Raw genomic sequence first — 15,525 nt, forward strand, 5'->3', positions numbered from 1 at the left:
GACTTGAAAACATCATACAACTTTTCTCTCTGAGGGAGCAAACACGGGTTCTTGCTTCTGCCAAGCCATTTTCATCAACTCTGAAAAGGTAATATTGCTGGAGATCTTTGCCTAACTGCTGAATTACTTATAGACAGCTTGGGGGCTCAGTCCTCACTGAAATTGGCTTAATAACCATGGGCAGAAGGACACCTTCTGTGTCCTTAGGCAGCTACAAACAAAGTAGGATCCTCTTATGTCGGGAGCAGCCTTTTTAGCCAATTGATTCATAATTGTCTTCAGAAGATCTTGTGTTTCATTATGGACTGATGAGCATTTAGGAGAACACCAGATGAAAAGGTGTGTTCTTGGGAGCAGCACTGCAAATAATACGATGCCATTGGGTAGTGGGGGAAGGAAAGGAGTGAAATAAGAATGGGATATCAGTGAAGCCATATAACACTTCCGCTTTACATACAAAGCAGACAACATTTTTTGTGATGGTGAAAAGGTAGTTTGGTAATTTCTTAGTTAAAAGGAACGTAACTCAGCTGCTGATGTCTATAAGTGACAAACAATAAATTAATCACCTTGAAGGGCTTCTGCAACATAATGTCCAGTCCCTCCTCATGTTCCCAGGTAGGATCAACAGTCCCCATGATTTTTCCAAAGCTCCTTGCCCAACCTGATTCTTACTGATTTTCCAGAAAATTCAACACCCTGCCTCCTTTATGGTCTCTCAGGTTACAAAATAGCTGAATGGCTGAAATCTCTTTCTTAGGTGAATTTCGGGGTTGCTCTGGCTTCTTTCAGATATTTGCTGTTTCATTTCCCATTTTAAGTGTTGAAAACTCATAAAGTAGGTCTCAAGTCCTCATGTGTTTCTTCTACAAGCAATGAGTTAGTTGAAGGGCTGACTTTCTAGAGGGTATTTGCCCCCAGGAATTTGCACTGGATGTAAGGAATGTTCTTGTCTGGAGGGGAGCTGGTTTTTTTGATTCAAACTCTACTTATGTTCATGGAGGACAAAGCAATGGGACAGGCTTCAGCAGTGGGTTCAGGAAATGAAACAGACCTGTTGTTTGTCTTGGAAGGGAAAGGAACAGAAGTGGTACCAGGCATGGTTAATTTGTTCAGCTAATGAACCATATTGCAGAGTGAGACATTGACCCTTTGGTTATAGAGTATCACCAGTGAACTGTCTTAGTGTAACAGCTGTACCTGCCCTGGTTACCATCCCAGATTAGTCCATGCTAACATTTGATTCAAATGGAGAATGATGGTGTCACTCTGATCTGAAAGGAAACCCCTAAGTGCACTGTGTTTCTTTCCATAGTGAAGCTAATGGCATTTCATTGTGGAGGGACAGTGACCCATGACTCTGTAACCCAATAACTGTGGAGGGTATCCTTCAAGGCAGAGTCTTTGTGCAGTAAGTACCTATTTGAAACAAGATTGGTAGAGCCAGAGTTCTCCAGGAAATTAAATCGGATGACAATTTCTTCAGCACTGCTTTCAAAGCAGCCCTTCCCACTAATGAGCAAAGGGCTCTAATTACATATGGGATGGAGATAATGGATTCTTTCTAGCGGTGGTTGGGTAATTTTCATTTCAGTGTTTAAAACCCAAAGAGGCTTCTCATAGCCATGATAAGAGTTAGAACAGCTCAGCTGTTTGGCAGCCAGTAGCTTCCATGTGAAATAGCAAAAGATGGGAGGTTCCTGCTGGGTTCAGAGTGTAACTTTGAACCAAAGTGTCCCATTGAAGTGCTGTCATTGCCAAGATGAAACCAGCTCCTTTCTCCCACCCTGGAGGGTTCATGTACACAGATTCTGAAGATGTTGTCAGCAAAGATTGAATTTGCCAAGATTTTTCTGTGTTGGCGGAGGGGGCAGATATTGAACCCAAGTTTCCCATCTTCCAAGTGCATGCTTGAACCATGAGACTGACTACTGTTTTCTGCTGTGTCTACCCTCTCTGCATTCCTCACTCTTTCTCATGAAAAAAGCGAGCAGCCCTGTTTCAAATGAAGACAAACTATCTTCTTGTCAGGAGTGAGTTTTTTGTGTGAACTCAGTTTTTACTTTCTGTTCATTGTCTCATCTAATAATAAAATTAATCAATACCATAACTGCTAGAATTAGTCTTGGCTTGCTTTGCAATAACTGCAAGCCTCATAAACTGAGAAATAATACAAAACAACGAAAATGCCTTGAACTCTCTGGTGTTCACATATCCAGAGAAAGTCAGTGCTTTCCCTATTGTTATGGTTTAAAGAAGAAAACAGGCTGCAAAAAAACCCTTTCTTCTGTTAGCAAAGTACAGTTATAGCAGAACGAGGATGTACCAATTAAAAAGTGATTACTGATCCACAAGGTTGCCAGAATATATGAAGTGCATCATCAGGATGCAAAAGGCATTGCAGTGACATGTAGTGGGAAATCAGCATCAAGAGGAAACCTTTCTCTGACTCCAACAGAAAACATCAGATGCAAAGTTTTGTGTATACCCAGTGAAAGCAAGTGTCTTTGCATGAATCAGGTATGGCTACTGGTTGTGGGTTAAGGACTCTTCTGCATCAGATCAGTAACTTCATTGTACACTTGCAAAGGTGCATCCAATCCCCAGATGAAATCCAGGTGTGCCCATCCAGGAATCTTTTTGTGGTAGATGAGCCTTTTAATTTGAGACAGTAAAATGGACGCATCCCTGGGATCTGCAAGCAAGTCTTGGCCCCCAGTCCATACTGCTGTTGGTACAGCCATCTCTTCTACATTGTAGAGAGGAGGAGTAGCCTGAAAAACATGAAGCAGCACAGGAATGGATGTCTAGGAAAGCACAACAAACTTTAGACGTGCATTTGAGGTTTCCTTTTGCCAGTGTTCAAAGTAAAGGTGCCTAAACTAAACAGGAAGAAGTTCCTATGCTTGCCTTTTCTGTCTGCTTGCAGGGATGGCCCAGCTGATAATACAGGCAAAGGAAAAATGCCTCCTGAGTTGATAATGTTACTGTTGGTCTTTGCTCTCTCAGTTAGGAATTCACAGGACAGGAAACTGCAACAAGACAGAAAATGTCAGGATGCCTCTATAAACCCTCATCTTGGTCCTTTTGAAGCACTGGTCAGCCCCAGAAGACTTCCATGGTCTAGTTAGAAAACGCATGTGACAAGGATGAAAAGGAGTCTCGAATGACAAATAGGTTAGGACTCCTGAGTTTGGAGGATAGAGCCAGAGCAGGTTCAGGTGACAGCATTGTACAATCATATATGGCATTAAAAAGAGCACAGGAAGTAATCACCCTATTACTTCTCATAACACAAAACTTAGAAAGCATCCAGTGACTTTCCAGGGGCAAGCAAACTCAAGACAAACCAAAGGATGTTGAGTTTCATGCAAGCTATCATTAAAACATGTAACTCATAATGACAGGCTGTTGTAGAGACCTAAAGTGTAGGAGGGTCAAGGACAGGATTAGACTCTTGAATTGAGGACAAATTCCTTATGCCTCTGGCTTCCACAATCCAGGGTAGCTATTAGCTCTCCAGTTGCCCTCTTCCTAATATTGTTCTCCTGAGCACTTACACATTGGCAACTGCTTTGATCACGCCAGTAGGTAAGACGCCTCTTTAGTCTTATCAAATAGATGTACTTTTCTTTCTTCAAATTAATTTTTCTATCTTTCCTGCCCTTATTTCTTTTTATTCTTATTGATCATTTAATTTAAATGTTTCTGTCTCCCCTCACCCCCTCAGCCCCCCCCCCCCTTTTTTTTTTTAAGTTTATTGTTGCCATTAGTGCTTGCATGCTTTCTCTGTTAAATTTCAAACTGGGAAGTAGTAATACTTCTGTCTACACGTATTCTGAAAATGTGTCTCCTACCACATCCTTGCTCTCTTCCTGTGTGCTTCTGTGTTGTCCAAGTGCTATAATATTATTTCACCAAAATATACCTGTTGGTATTTTTCCATATTCTTCTTTGAACTGCCCCAGTCATAAGCTTGGAACTTCCCTGAATGGGCTTCCTAAGAGGAAGAACAAGAGAAAGGTAGTTACGAAGCCATCATCTAGGGAGTTTGTGGGTTCTTTCCCTGCTGAGCCTCTGACTCCAATCTAAAACCTGAGCAGAAGTTCTAAGAGCTCTGAAAAAGCCAACATTAAATTAACTAAAAGTCTCATTCAGTGAAAAGGAAACAAATGTTTTTGTTACAACCAAAAATATCATGGCTTCTGCTCAGAAAGACCCAGGAATGCCTTCATAGGCAATTTGTTCCAGTTCTTCACTGCTGCTGCCGTGTCTTCTTCTGACAGTCATGTTACCATCACTCAGCTCTGTGAGGGACTCCTTCTTATGTTTTCTCTTCCCTCTCTGGTTTGAATACAGTCATCACCATTTCTAGTTCTTGCCTTATGCTCCTTGGCTTTGCCTACAGCGTGGGTTGTTATTACTGCGAGAGACACCATCAATGGGATCTTAACATTGAAGATAAACTGTCTGTTAACTCCTTTAATAGTAAGAACAGCAATGACAATGAAGGCTTAGGAGTATTAGTCCTGCATGTTTGTGCTTGCCAGTCTGTGCCTAGATGCTGAGTTAAACCTGAGTGATTTGCAGAGCTCCCCCCATTATGCTTTTGCAACCCCTTTTCTTTACAGGCCTAGGATGGTCACAGAAGCAACTTAATCAAATCTAAGATTTTATGTAAATTCACAGCCAAAAGTATAGTTTGATTTTGAGTAGATGCCTGTGCAGGTGTTACCCAAACTTATTTGTGCTGTGTTAAAGAGTGCATTAACACACTTGCAAGCTCACTGTGCTTGCAGCTGCTTCCTGCTTTGCTCCAGAACCTGCAGTGCTACTGGGAAACCTGTCCTGTATGTAGCAGCTTCTGTGACTGAGCCCAGACTTTGTGAATCATGAAAGTGTGAAACCAAAGCCTGAAAGGCAGCTTTCCTCAGCACTGCTGCTGAGGATGTACTGTCACAGTACCTTGTAAGTAAAGCACATAGCGAGTGTGCTAAATAAAGAGTATACTATTTATAGTACTATTGCTGCTCAGACATTGAGAGCTTTGGAAAAAAATGATGAAAAATACAAGGGCTTTTACCAATAAAATCTGGTATTTTACAAAGCAGCCTATGTCTTGCTCATTTCTTGACTCCACATTGGAAACATACTAATTTCTTAAGGGAAAGTGTACAGAACTGTGGACATCATTTATAAAAGGTACTGGATACACAGTAGGAAGAAAGATATATACATCTGTATGCACAGCTGCCAGCATACATATTTTTACAGAAATACCATGTTTCATTTTTGGCTTCAAATGTACCTGTATCACATAGGGTACTTCTCTCCTGCTGGCAAAGGATCAATGAAAAATAGTGGCTTGAATTAAGATTTCAATTGTAAACCACAAGTTGCATGTATTTCCAAGAAATTAGCAATGGATTCATGGCAGGATATCAGCTTATACTGATTCTATACCATTCAGATAGAAGTGAGTATCTATTTTGGTTTCCAGGAGTTTGTTAGTACCTGACTCCAGTGGACTATGTTCTGCACAGAAGTTCCAGCGGTGGTTTGTGAAATATACACATTGATTCGATTCTGAAAGAAAATATTCAGTTAGTATTCTCTTCCTCCCTTCTATTCAGATGTAAAACAAAATATCTGCCACAGCAGAGTCGTGTAGCCATAGAAACAACAGAAATTGGAGTGGTATGGTCATCAGCTCCCTCAGAGTTACTCCAGATGTGGCAATCTCTCAGGTTTGGAGGAGCACTGAAAGAACAACCACCAACCAGAACATTTTCTTGGATGACTGAGAATCTAAAAGAATCTACAGATAGAAAGGATAGGATAGCAAGTCAGCAACTTAGATCTCACACTAGGTGGGCTTTTTTTTTGTCAGGAGTCTATAACAGATCCTGTGTGAGAGATGATCGCTGTTGGGCAGAACAGCAAAAGGAACTACAACTGCCCGAGGACTGCGTGACTACTTGAAATAAACCACACCCTAGTTCTGCAGGGGTTTCTTAACAAGTTGCTATGTAATCCTTCCTCCATGAATGCTTGGAGGTGCTTCTGGAAAAGGCTGGAGCAAAAGTTTGATGCCAGCTGGTCTGACCTACGGCTGTACATAGCACAAGGTGTTCAAGTATGTCTTAGTCCCCAGTGGCTGCCAATTCTCTGTCAGGTACCCCCAGGTATCCTGTGCCTCTGAGCACATCCCTGATGGTGCAGGGTTTGAAGGAGGAAGACAAGGGGTGGGGCCTCCTTTCTCTGGAGCTCCTGAAAGCATGAAGCAAGTAGGGGTTTTATTTCTCTTCCCATGGTGTGTCAGCATACTGAAGATCCCTGATGAGACCAGTAGTCACAGTGTGAACCAAGAGACAGTGCCCTAGGTGAGATCTAGCAGAAGGCAGACTGCAGAGTTCTGGGGGGACTTTGAGCAGCTGTTGATTGTAGGGATGGCGCCAAGTGCTCTTCTAAGGAGTGAGGCAGTGGTTCCCTGCCAGTGATGGGGCAACCAGCAGATACTGCTGTACAGTAGTGGGGACTGTTCCCTGCAATGTGATGCTGACTAATAGAAATTCAGGATTCACTTCACACCATAGAAGGTAAGTTTTGGGAGCAGAAGCTCAAACTCTCAGTAGAGGTGTAATAGAGTTATACATACCACGTCAATGTTTCTCAGGTTACAGCCGCCCAGACCGAAGAAGACACTTCTGCAAAGCCTGGCAAAAGCAGGGTTGCTGCAGACAGGAACTATAAGCCTTCTCAGGCACTCAGCCTGAGGAAGGAACTCTCTTTTGCCAAGCAAACCCTGTGAAATACAAAGGTAACATTCATTTAAGAATGTACACTTGTATATTGTGCTGTTGTCTTTAAAAGGTGTTTGTGTCCTGTTCCTCTTCTCTAGCACTTTCAGTGGTTGTCACTTGCTTTCTCTTCATTTGCCAGATGATGTTCACATAAACAAGAGAGAAATTAGGTGGCAGGGTATTTTTTCCATTGCATCAGCCTGCTCAGGCATTACTTAATTTGGGTTACATCACTTTTAATAAAGAGATGTGTTAAATGTTAACTCCAATTCGTAGTTTAGGTCTAAGCTTGCATATTGATTGTGGCTTTGTCTACAGGAATCTTGGAAACCTCTGAGTATCTGCATCTCTGTACCTCTCTGGGAGACCTATCCCAACGCTGCACTACTGCCCTAGATAAAAAGCTTCTCTTAATGTCCAGTCTGAGCTTCCAAAGACTTCAGTCATAAGGTAAACCTACCCACATGCAGATGATTAGACTTCGTAAAGACCTATACTTTCTGTTTATCCATTTTAAAAGCTAAACAAACAAGTATATGGTTAAACAAATGAAACCAAGATATCGCATACCCTGAGCAATGTTTCTGGAAGGTAGAGAAGTTTTGTCACTGGGCTTCTAGCGTACTTAATAGTAGCGACAGGTGCCAATGCCAAATAGAGTTTGATTTTTTGAGCCAGCTCTGGCATTGTTGAAAAGGCAATGAAAGCTGATAAAACAAAAAAGGCGAGTTAAAGAAAAATCATCATTTTTACATCAGACTATTTTCATTATTTATAAATGCCATTCTGCAATTTCAAACCTACAAGCAACCTTGTAGTTAGTTGTTGTTAGCTGTTCAGAGATTACAGTTCAGCCTTGATTTGTGTAAAATCCCTCTTCTCCGTGTGTTACCAGATTGTGGTTCTATTTCCCTCTTTAGGGAGAAATTTCTGTCTATATTTTGCCTTTGCAGCTTTTTTCCAAACTCATTTAAACATAAATGCACACTTCTGATGAACATTCATACATTTCACGTACTACTGGGAGGTGCAGTTGTTTTTCTTATGGTCAATTCAATTTCATATTTTCTTTTTTTTGTGTGTGTGTGTGTGTCTTTTTTTTTGTCCTGTCCAAACTGGCCAACTTCTCTTTCTGTACTTTCATCTTCCTGTTTTGTTTATTTTGGTCAACTGACCAGCTGCAGTTTGGCACGCCCTTGCATCTTGGAATAAAACAATTTGCATGGCCACAATAATATCCAGTATAACTAAATTGATAGACTTAGAGCAGCAATGCACTTGGCCCATTACGTTTTATTGTCTTTATAATAAATCAAAAATTCCTATATGCTGAAAAGAGCTTATCCCGTGTTTTCCACACCTGCATAGAGCTGATAAAAACCCCAGGTGCCTTCGGAATCACAATATCTCAATTCACATTTTACTTACCGATGGTAGTACCTTGTGAATAGCCAACATAGTACAACTTTTCCTGTCCTGTTTTCTCCAGAATGAAATTTATTGCTGCTGGAAGATCAAACTTTGCCATCTCATCAAAACTGCAGGCAGGAAATTGAAAGAGTTATGCATAAATTAAAAATCAGACTTTGATTTCTGGGGTATTTTCTCCCTTTACATCAAAGGAAGGACTATAACTTCAAGAAGTATCAGGTTGAATTGTATGTGTCTATACAAAAGGGACAAGTGGTGATATAGTTACAGAGCTCCTTCCATGGAATTACTTATTTTATACAATTTTGCATTAAATAAAAGGTCTGTTTTTAAAAGCTCATTAAAATAAGTGCAAAAATTATTTACATTTTCTCCTTTTGTGATTTTTGTATTATTGTATACAGACTAGTGCTTCTAAATAGCCTTCAAAACTGCATCTGGAACTAAGGAAAGGCTTGGAGATGACCTGTGCAGGTTCTTATGTGTTGCTCTGCTATTATGTCTCTAGAACCTTTTCTAGCAGTAATTAGTTTCCATTATTATTAAAGTTCACATATGTGTATAAATGCACCTCAGCAAAAGTGAACATAGAGAATGCTTTATAAAAGGTAGCATATGTAAACCCCTGATTTAGCCAGCTTAAATAAATATGGGCAATGGAGATTCCCTTCAATGGTTCCATCTACCTGAAAGCCCAGAATTCATCTTGATCAACGGAATAATTTTGATGTTTTCTGGACCAGCGATTCCCTCTGCTATTTCCCATCCAAACGTCAAAACCTGCATCAGCTAATAGGAAGCCCAAGCTGTTGTTGGGCAGGTTTGTGACCCAGTTACTAGCGTCTCCCAGTAATCCATGTTGGAGAAACACAACAGGTTTTAAAGCTGAAAAACAAATAGAAACAAAACAATTCATTTTCTTTTTCTGGTAGTTCAGGAATATTACTGTCAGTACTGGATTTGTTCCTGCACCAATTTAAAGGTAGAAAACTAATTATAAAAACAAAACTGTAAAGAGAGAACTTCTAAGCTTCTGTAAGGATTTATGGAAAGATCTGTCTGACACCAGTGAAAACTAGTTTGGCACCCTCTGGTCACTGTATAGCTCAGCTGCATTAACTTGAGATTCTCAACACTGATATAAAGAATGAAGGTGTGGGATTGTTTGCAGAGGTTTCCTTTACCCAAAATATAATCATTACTTGATATTTACCAGGTGTAAGCAAAACCAAAGCAGGATCAGAAGCTGGAACAGCTTTCACAAAACAGACTGATTGAGCAGATTGCAGTCTTTACCCTATCTTTTGAAAACCCATTTTACTTATCAACTCTTATTATGAGGGTATATGTTTCATATATAGTGGAGTTTTATTATAAATAGGTATGCTTGACATAAATCAGGTTGGTCTTGCCATAATTCTCTGCTAAAATCTCACTTGCATATACAAGCTTTGACGGACATTTTATAAATACAAGGTATCTCTTTCCAGAAGGTGCACTATCTAGGCTAGTTTTGTCTCATATTAACAAACTGTACCTGGATTTCCCTGATTCTGTGTACCATAAGGGATCCGGTTAAGTGTAATAGTATAACCATCTTCTGTTGTCACTTCATACTCCTCACTGGGGTATCCCTTGTAAGTAATGAGCTCATTCTAGAAGAGAAGTTAAATGTGTTTGCAGAAGTCTATTTTATATATTATATGCATAAGATATTCACAATGAAGAAATGTTAGAAAGCAGATACAACTGGGGGTTTAGTCTACAAATATTAAGCATCTGAATAAAGCAATATCAGATTGGCTATTGTAACCCAATACTACAACAAATTTCCTTCATTCTTTGTATTAGAGCTAGGATTCAAATGTTCAGTTACAATCTGTTAAAACCCCCCTGTATTACACTACTGCTGTACAATCATCATAAGCCCTTGCACTCTAGTGATATAAGAATCATTATAAGCTCATAGAAATAGCTTATGATTCCATTAGCTTCCCTCTCATCTTCCCTTAGAGATAAAGAGCTGCTCAGATGCATGTTCCAGATCTGCTGTCATGCAAGTGAAACTGGTTTATTTAAACTACCTTCAGAGAAATCCAGGGAGCTTCACACTTTCCTTTTGTGAATGGCATGTATGCAGAGAGTACCACTGAAAAACTGACTACATTATGGAAAAAACAGGATCAGCCACTTGCATAGTCACAGGGGAAATCCCTAGCACAGCCGCTATTAAGCTCTGAAATAAAGTATTACTTTTGATATGTAACACTCAACCTGTTTTGTTACAAAAGAGGATTGGTTTTTATACCTTGTACTCAGTGAATTGCGCAATGTCATTTGTCACATGGCACAGAAACCCCAAGATTTTAACAAATGACTAAAGATCTCAACAAGCTTGCTTGGCAAGAGGTGCCCTTCTGAAAAGCTGGCCGCTTCTGAGCTATGCTGGTCATTCAAAAAATGAGAAAACATACACCATTAGTTATTTAGAGTCATCTTTGCTGACGATATGCTGACATTCCAAAGGGTCATTCTTTCAGACAGGGAGATAGTGCCAGCAATAGCAAACGTGGTAACTGATTTTTAAAATTAAATTAACTCTGGAGATTTACTAAGGAAAGGTGTCTGCTTTAATTTCTGTCAAACTCGAGAAGAGGAGAGGAGAGGAGAGGAGAGGAGAGGAGAGAAGAGAAGAGAAGAGAAGAGAAGAGAAGAGAAGAGAAGAGAAGAGAAGAGAAGAGAAGAGAAGAGAAGAGAAGAGAGGAGAGAGGAGAAGAGAAGAGAAAGAGAAGAGAGGAGAGGAGAGGAGAGGAGAGGAGAGGAGAGGAGAGGAGAGGAGAGGAGAGGAGAGGAGAGGAGAGGAGAGGAGAGGAGAGAAGGGGAGAGGAGAAGAGAAAGAGAAGAGAAGAGAGGAGAGGGGAGGAGAGGAGAGGAGAGGAGAGGAGAGGAGAGGAGAGGAGAGGAGAGGAGAGGAGAGGAGAGGAGAGGAGAGAAAAGAGAAGAGGAGAGGAGAGGGAAGAGAAGAGAAGAGAAGAGAAGAGAAGAGAAGAGAAGAGAAGAGAAGAGAAGAGAAGAGAAGAGAGGAGTAGTATATACAATGATTAGAGATGATGGGCTAAGTAAAGGCAGCTTGTCCATCCTGTTATTCCTAGCACCTAGAAACCCCTCTGCTCTAAGACATGTATTCCTCTATCGAGCAACTTACAATATTCATAAATGCTTCAGGATCCACAGCTCTCTGACTTCTTCTGAGTTCTTCTGAATAAGTAATTCCCTGCAACAAATACATCACAGCAACAAAGAGCCATATCTTCTTTCTGGATAAAACAGTATATTCATCTGTCAGTAGTCCAGCTCAGCACTTGTAATCCAGATAGGTTCCCTACTTTTCTGATAAGGGAAATGCTGCCTAATACTGAATGAGCTGGTCTGTTAACTTGTTAGTTAAATGAACAAAGCTGACTTTAAACACCTACCAAAAGGAGTTTGGCAGCAATCTGGATTATCTGCTAAGGTTTGGACCAGAATGCTGCAATCAGAGCAAAATATCAGTGAATCCAAGAAAAACAGCAAAGGTTTCAGAGAAAAGGATTTCACTCATTCTTCTGAGAAGCAAGTCACTTGCATTACCATGTCATGCATTTGTATTGATGATGAATTTATATTGATGATCTGTAGATCAATTAGGAAACATTTTTGGCTAACTCTGGGGAGCACTAGAGTTATTGAGCAATTTGTAGCTAAATCAGTCATTGTCAGTGAAGTTTCCAAAGTGCAGACAACCAAGTTGTTGGATAGGTGGCTGAAAAAGCAGACAACTGAAAATAAACAGATTTAAATATTTCTCATTTAATGAAGAACTTAGGAACCTAAATGGCAAAATTTATCCACTTGGTAGGATGAGGATGAAAAAAGGAAAAGAAAGCTTTGCTAAATGCAATGCTAGCTAAAGACTGAGTGCAGGGAGGTCCAGTTTTGTTCAGGAAATAAGGGATGAAAAACTGAGAGGGAAACTAGCTTGCTTAGAGGCACACATAGCAGCTCCACAGTCTGTGAACACCTGCATACTCTTAGCTCAAACAAAATACAGAGTGTTTGAATTATCATTCTCTCTACACCATGCAAACCCCTAGAGGCTATGTCTAAGAATCTGTTACAGACTTCTTAGCCAGACTGAATCAGCTAAAATTCCATTGCATTTATTATTTTCTCAATCAAGAAGACTTTGTAACTTTTTTCTCAAATCATACGAATACCTAATATTTTTCTTATCACAGAACAACAATTTACAGTCTACCCTATAATACATACTCATATAATCTGTATCTTGGAAATATTCAGCTCCTTTTGTAGAAAAAGGAATAAACATTTTTGAAAAACCCTTTCTTTTACTGAGTAAGCATCTCTTCTTTTGATTGAAAGCCGCTGCAATCATATTCCCACATTTGCCATTTCCCCATGCCTCGCCAGTTATCCCAGAGTTACCTAATTCAGGCTAGATAAGTCATGCTGCTCGCTTTTAGCTGAAAGGAATCTTTCAAGAAATAGCCATCCTGTCACTTATATGAATTACAAGCAAAACAACACAATGAAATACATTTGTTCTCAAATAATAAAGTAACTCCTCAAGCCCAGGTTTGATACCATCTTTTGCAGTCTTCATCAGTTTGGGTGAGATAATTCAGAGATGAATTAAAGTGTTACTGACCTTGTGTCAGAAATCATGTGTTCAGCTGAGCAACAGAGACAGCAGAAGAATGGAAACAGTTCTAGGCTGTTTGGAAGCAGTGCTGGGTAAAGATGGCAATAAAATTATGGTCATGCACTGTTTTTTCCCCAGTCATGCAGTACCTTGATGATAAACATCTACTTCTTTCCCACTCCTCATTTGTTCTGCTATCACTTCAGCTTTTCCCTAGGGTAGCACCAGAGAGAGGCGACTCCTTTTATTCTCACACCTTGTGCTTTTCATCTCCTTAGCCACCACAGCTATAACAACGCTCTTTTTACTATCTCAGATTGCTGGATTTTTAAGTAGAATACCAGTCTCTGTGGAGTGGCAGAGCAGGATCAGGAATTTTGAAAATAAACGTTTCATAGATACACCTTATCATATCGATTGAAATTGTCAATAAACCTCTTTTACTAACGACTTGCCAATTCCAGCTTCTTACATTATGTGGAAAGGATGGAAAGAACTCGGATCCTTGGATACTTCTATATACGTTATAGCACATATTTTTATTCTTTTGATGCTTATATTGCTTTTCCATAGCTCTATCTTGTCGAAGGAGTGGTTTCAGGAGATTTTCCTTTATTCATATTTCACCTCAAAAATGGCCATAAATAAAGAGGTATTTTCTATATGAATAGTTATGAGGCTAGAATAATTTTCCTTTATCTGTATGGACTCAGGAAACATTACCAAAATGGCCACTTGCCCCAGTGGTCTCAAGCATACTGGGAGTAGGCCAATATAGCCCAGAAATCAGGCAGGTCTGAGTAGATTGTTAGGTCTTCAGGATAGTGACCTTTGTAAGTCTCTTGTTTTTGTGGAGTACAAGCATAATGCAACCATGTTCCCTAACTGGTGTCCTAGCTACCTACCAAGGTTTTAAATAGGCTTCAATATTTGTATTTATACTGTAGTTTGCGTATTTTCTCCTTGCAATACTAGCATTGCTTAGACCAGAATTATTTAATATACCCTCAGAAGCAATTTGCTTTAATATTTACAGACCAGGAAGCAATATGAAATAAAATTTCAGGAGAAGACCTGTTTCTACGAGATTTGCTAGCAGGTCTTCAAAGAGAACTATAAAGATCCATGTTCAGCTCTTGGCAGGGAATTAGGAGTGGAAATGGTCGCAGCCCAGAAAGCCAACCGTATCCTGGGCTGCATCAAAAGGAGTGTGACCAGCAGGTCACAGGAGGTGATCCTGCCCCTCTACTCTGCTCTCGTGAGACCTCACTTGGAGTATTGTGTGCAGTTCTGGTGTCCTCAACATAAAAAGGACATGGAACTGTTGGAACAAGTCCAGAGGAGGGTGACGAGGATGATCAGGGGACTGGAGCACCTCCCGTATGAAGACAGGCTGAGAAAGTTGGGGCTGTTCAGCCTGGAGAAGAGAAGGCTGCGTGGAGACCTCATAGCAGCCTTCCAGTATATGAAGGGGGGCTATAGGGATGCTGAGGACAGGCTATTCATCAGGGACTGCAGTGACAGGACAAGGGGTAATGGGTTCAAACTTAAACAGGGGAAGTTTAGTTTGGATATAAGAAAGAAATTCTTTATTGTGAGGGTGGTGAGGCACAGGAATGGGTTGCCCAGAGAGGTTGTGAATGCTCCATCCCTGGCGGTGTTCAAGGCCAGGTTGAATGAGGCCTTGGGTGACATGGTTTAGTGTGGGGTGTCCCTGGCCGTGGCAGGGGGGTTGGAACTAGATGATCTTAAGGTCCTTTCCAGCCCTAACTATTCTATGATTCTATGATTTTCAAAGAGCTGGTTAAGAACATGGAATGTTTCAAATATTGACTCTACACGAGGTGGGATTTCTTTTTTTGATCCTTCTTTATTTCCTTTCACATATTTTAAGATCTTTGATCTTCACTCGCAAAAAAATGCATTTTCTCTTTTCAAAATTCTTGTGTCTTTCAAAGCTCGACATGAATTCCATGAATGAACTGTTTAAATGTGTACTAGCTTTTAAGTACCTCATGGTATTCTAACTCATTGACATGTGCTAATAACCCACTGTAAACAAGCTAGCTTCATTCCTTAATGCAAAGCAATGCTCCAGTGACAGAAAGAACTCACTAAAACAATATTGAGTAAAAGGACAATGTACAAATGGCATAATACCATAAACAGCGAACTAAGGGATAAAGTCATCATTGAAGGTTAGTGGCAGCACATTTGAAGCGCCTGTTTGAGATGGGGAAAGAAGGTGAACAAGGGTGTTTAGGCTCATTTTTTTTAAACACAAACATGCACACTCTGCTGTAAGTTCACATGTTTCAGGACAAGTTACTCACCCTATAAGCAGGTGTAGAATTCAATGGAAACACTTAAAGGTTGAAATGTTACTGACAGAGGTGTGGCTGCAGCTTCACTAATGTGGTCATGAGCAAATGAACTTTAAAGTGGTCAGTCTAAGTGCCTGTATATAAATGTGTCTTTGTAAAAATTATTGACTATGTTTGGTTTATGAAGCCTCAGCTCCTTCCAGTGCTCTTTCTGCATAATCTCTCTATCCCCCTAAAAAACCCAAACAGCAATGCACAGGATATA

The 15,525-nt window shown here is 40.3% G+C and overlaps 1 protein-coding gene across 1 annotated transcript; it reads right to left on the minus strand.

Annotated features, from left to right (window-relative positions):
* Positions 1 to 2,540: 2,540 nt before the first annotated feature.
* On the minus strand, positions 2,541 to 12,694 carry LOC308223211 (lipase member M-like; the record flags this gene model as incomplete). Its single annotated transcript, XM_080621964.1, has 10 exons — positions 2,541 to 2,774; positions 3,929 to 4,000; positions 5,515 to 5,586; positions 6,659 to 6,805; positions 7,374 to 7,510; positions 8,232 to 8,341; positions 8,921 to 9,119; positions 9,772 to 9,889; positions 11,440 to 11,551; positions 12,627 to 12,694. The coding sequence occupies 10 exons, from the start codon at positions 12,692 to 12,694 to the stop codon at positions 2,541 to 2,543; spliced, it is 1,269 nt and encodes a 422-aa protein (XP_080478090.1).
* Positions 12,695 to 15,525: the final 2,831 nt, after the last annotated feature.

This window comes from Psittacula echo, assembly GCF_963264785.1.
Source record: "Psittacula echo genome assembly, chromosome: 6".
Lineage (NCBI taxonomy): Eukaryota > Metazoa > Chordata > Aves > Psittaciformes > Psittacidae > Psittacula > Psittacula echo.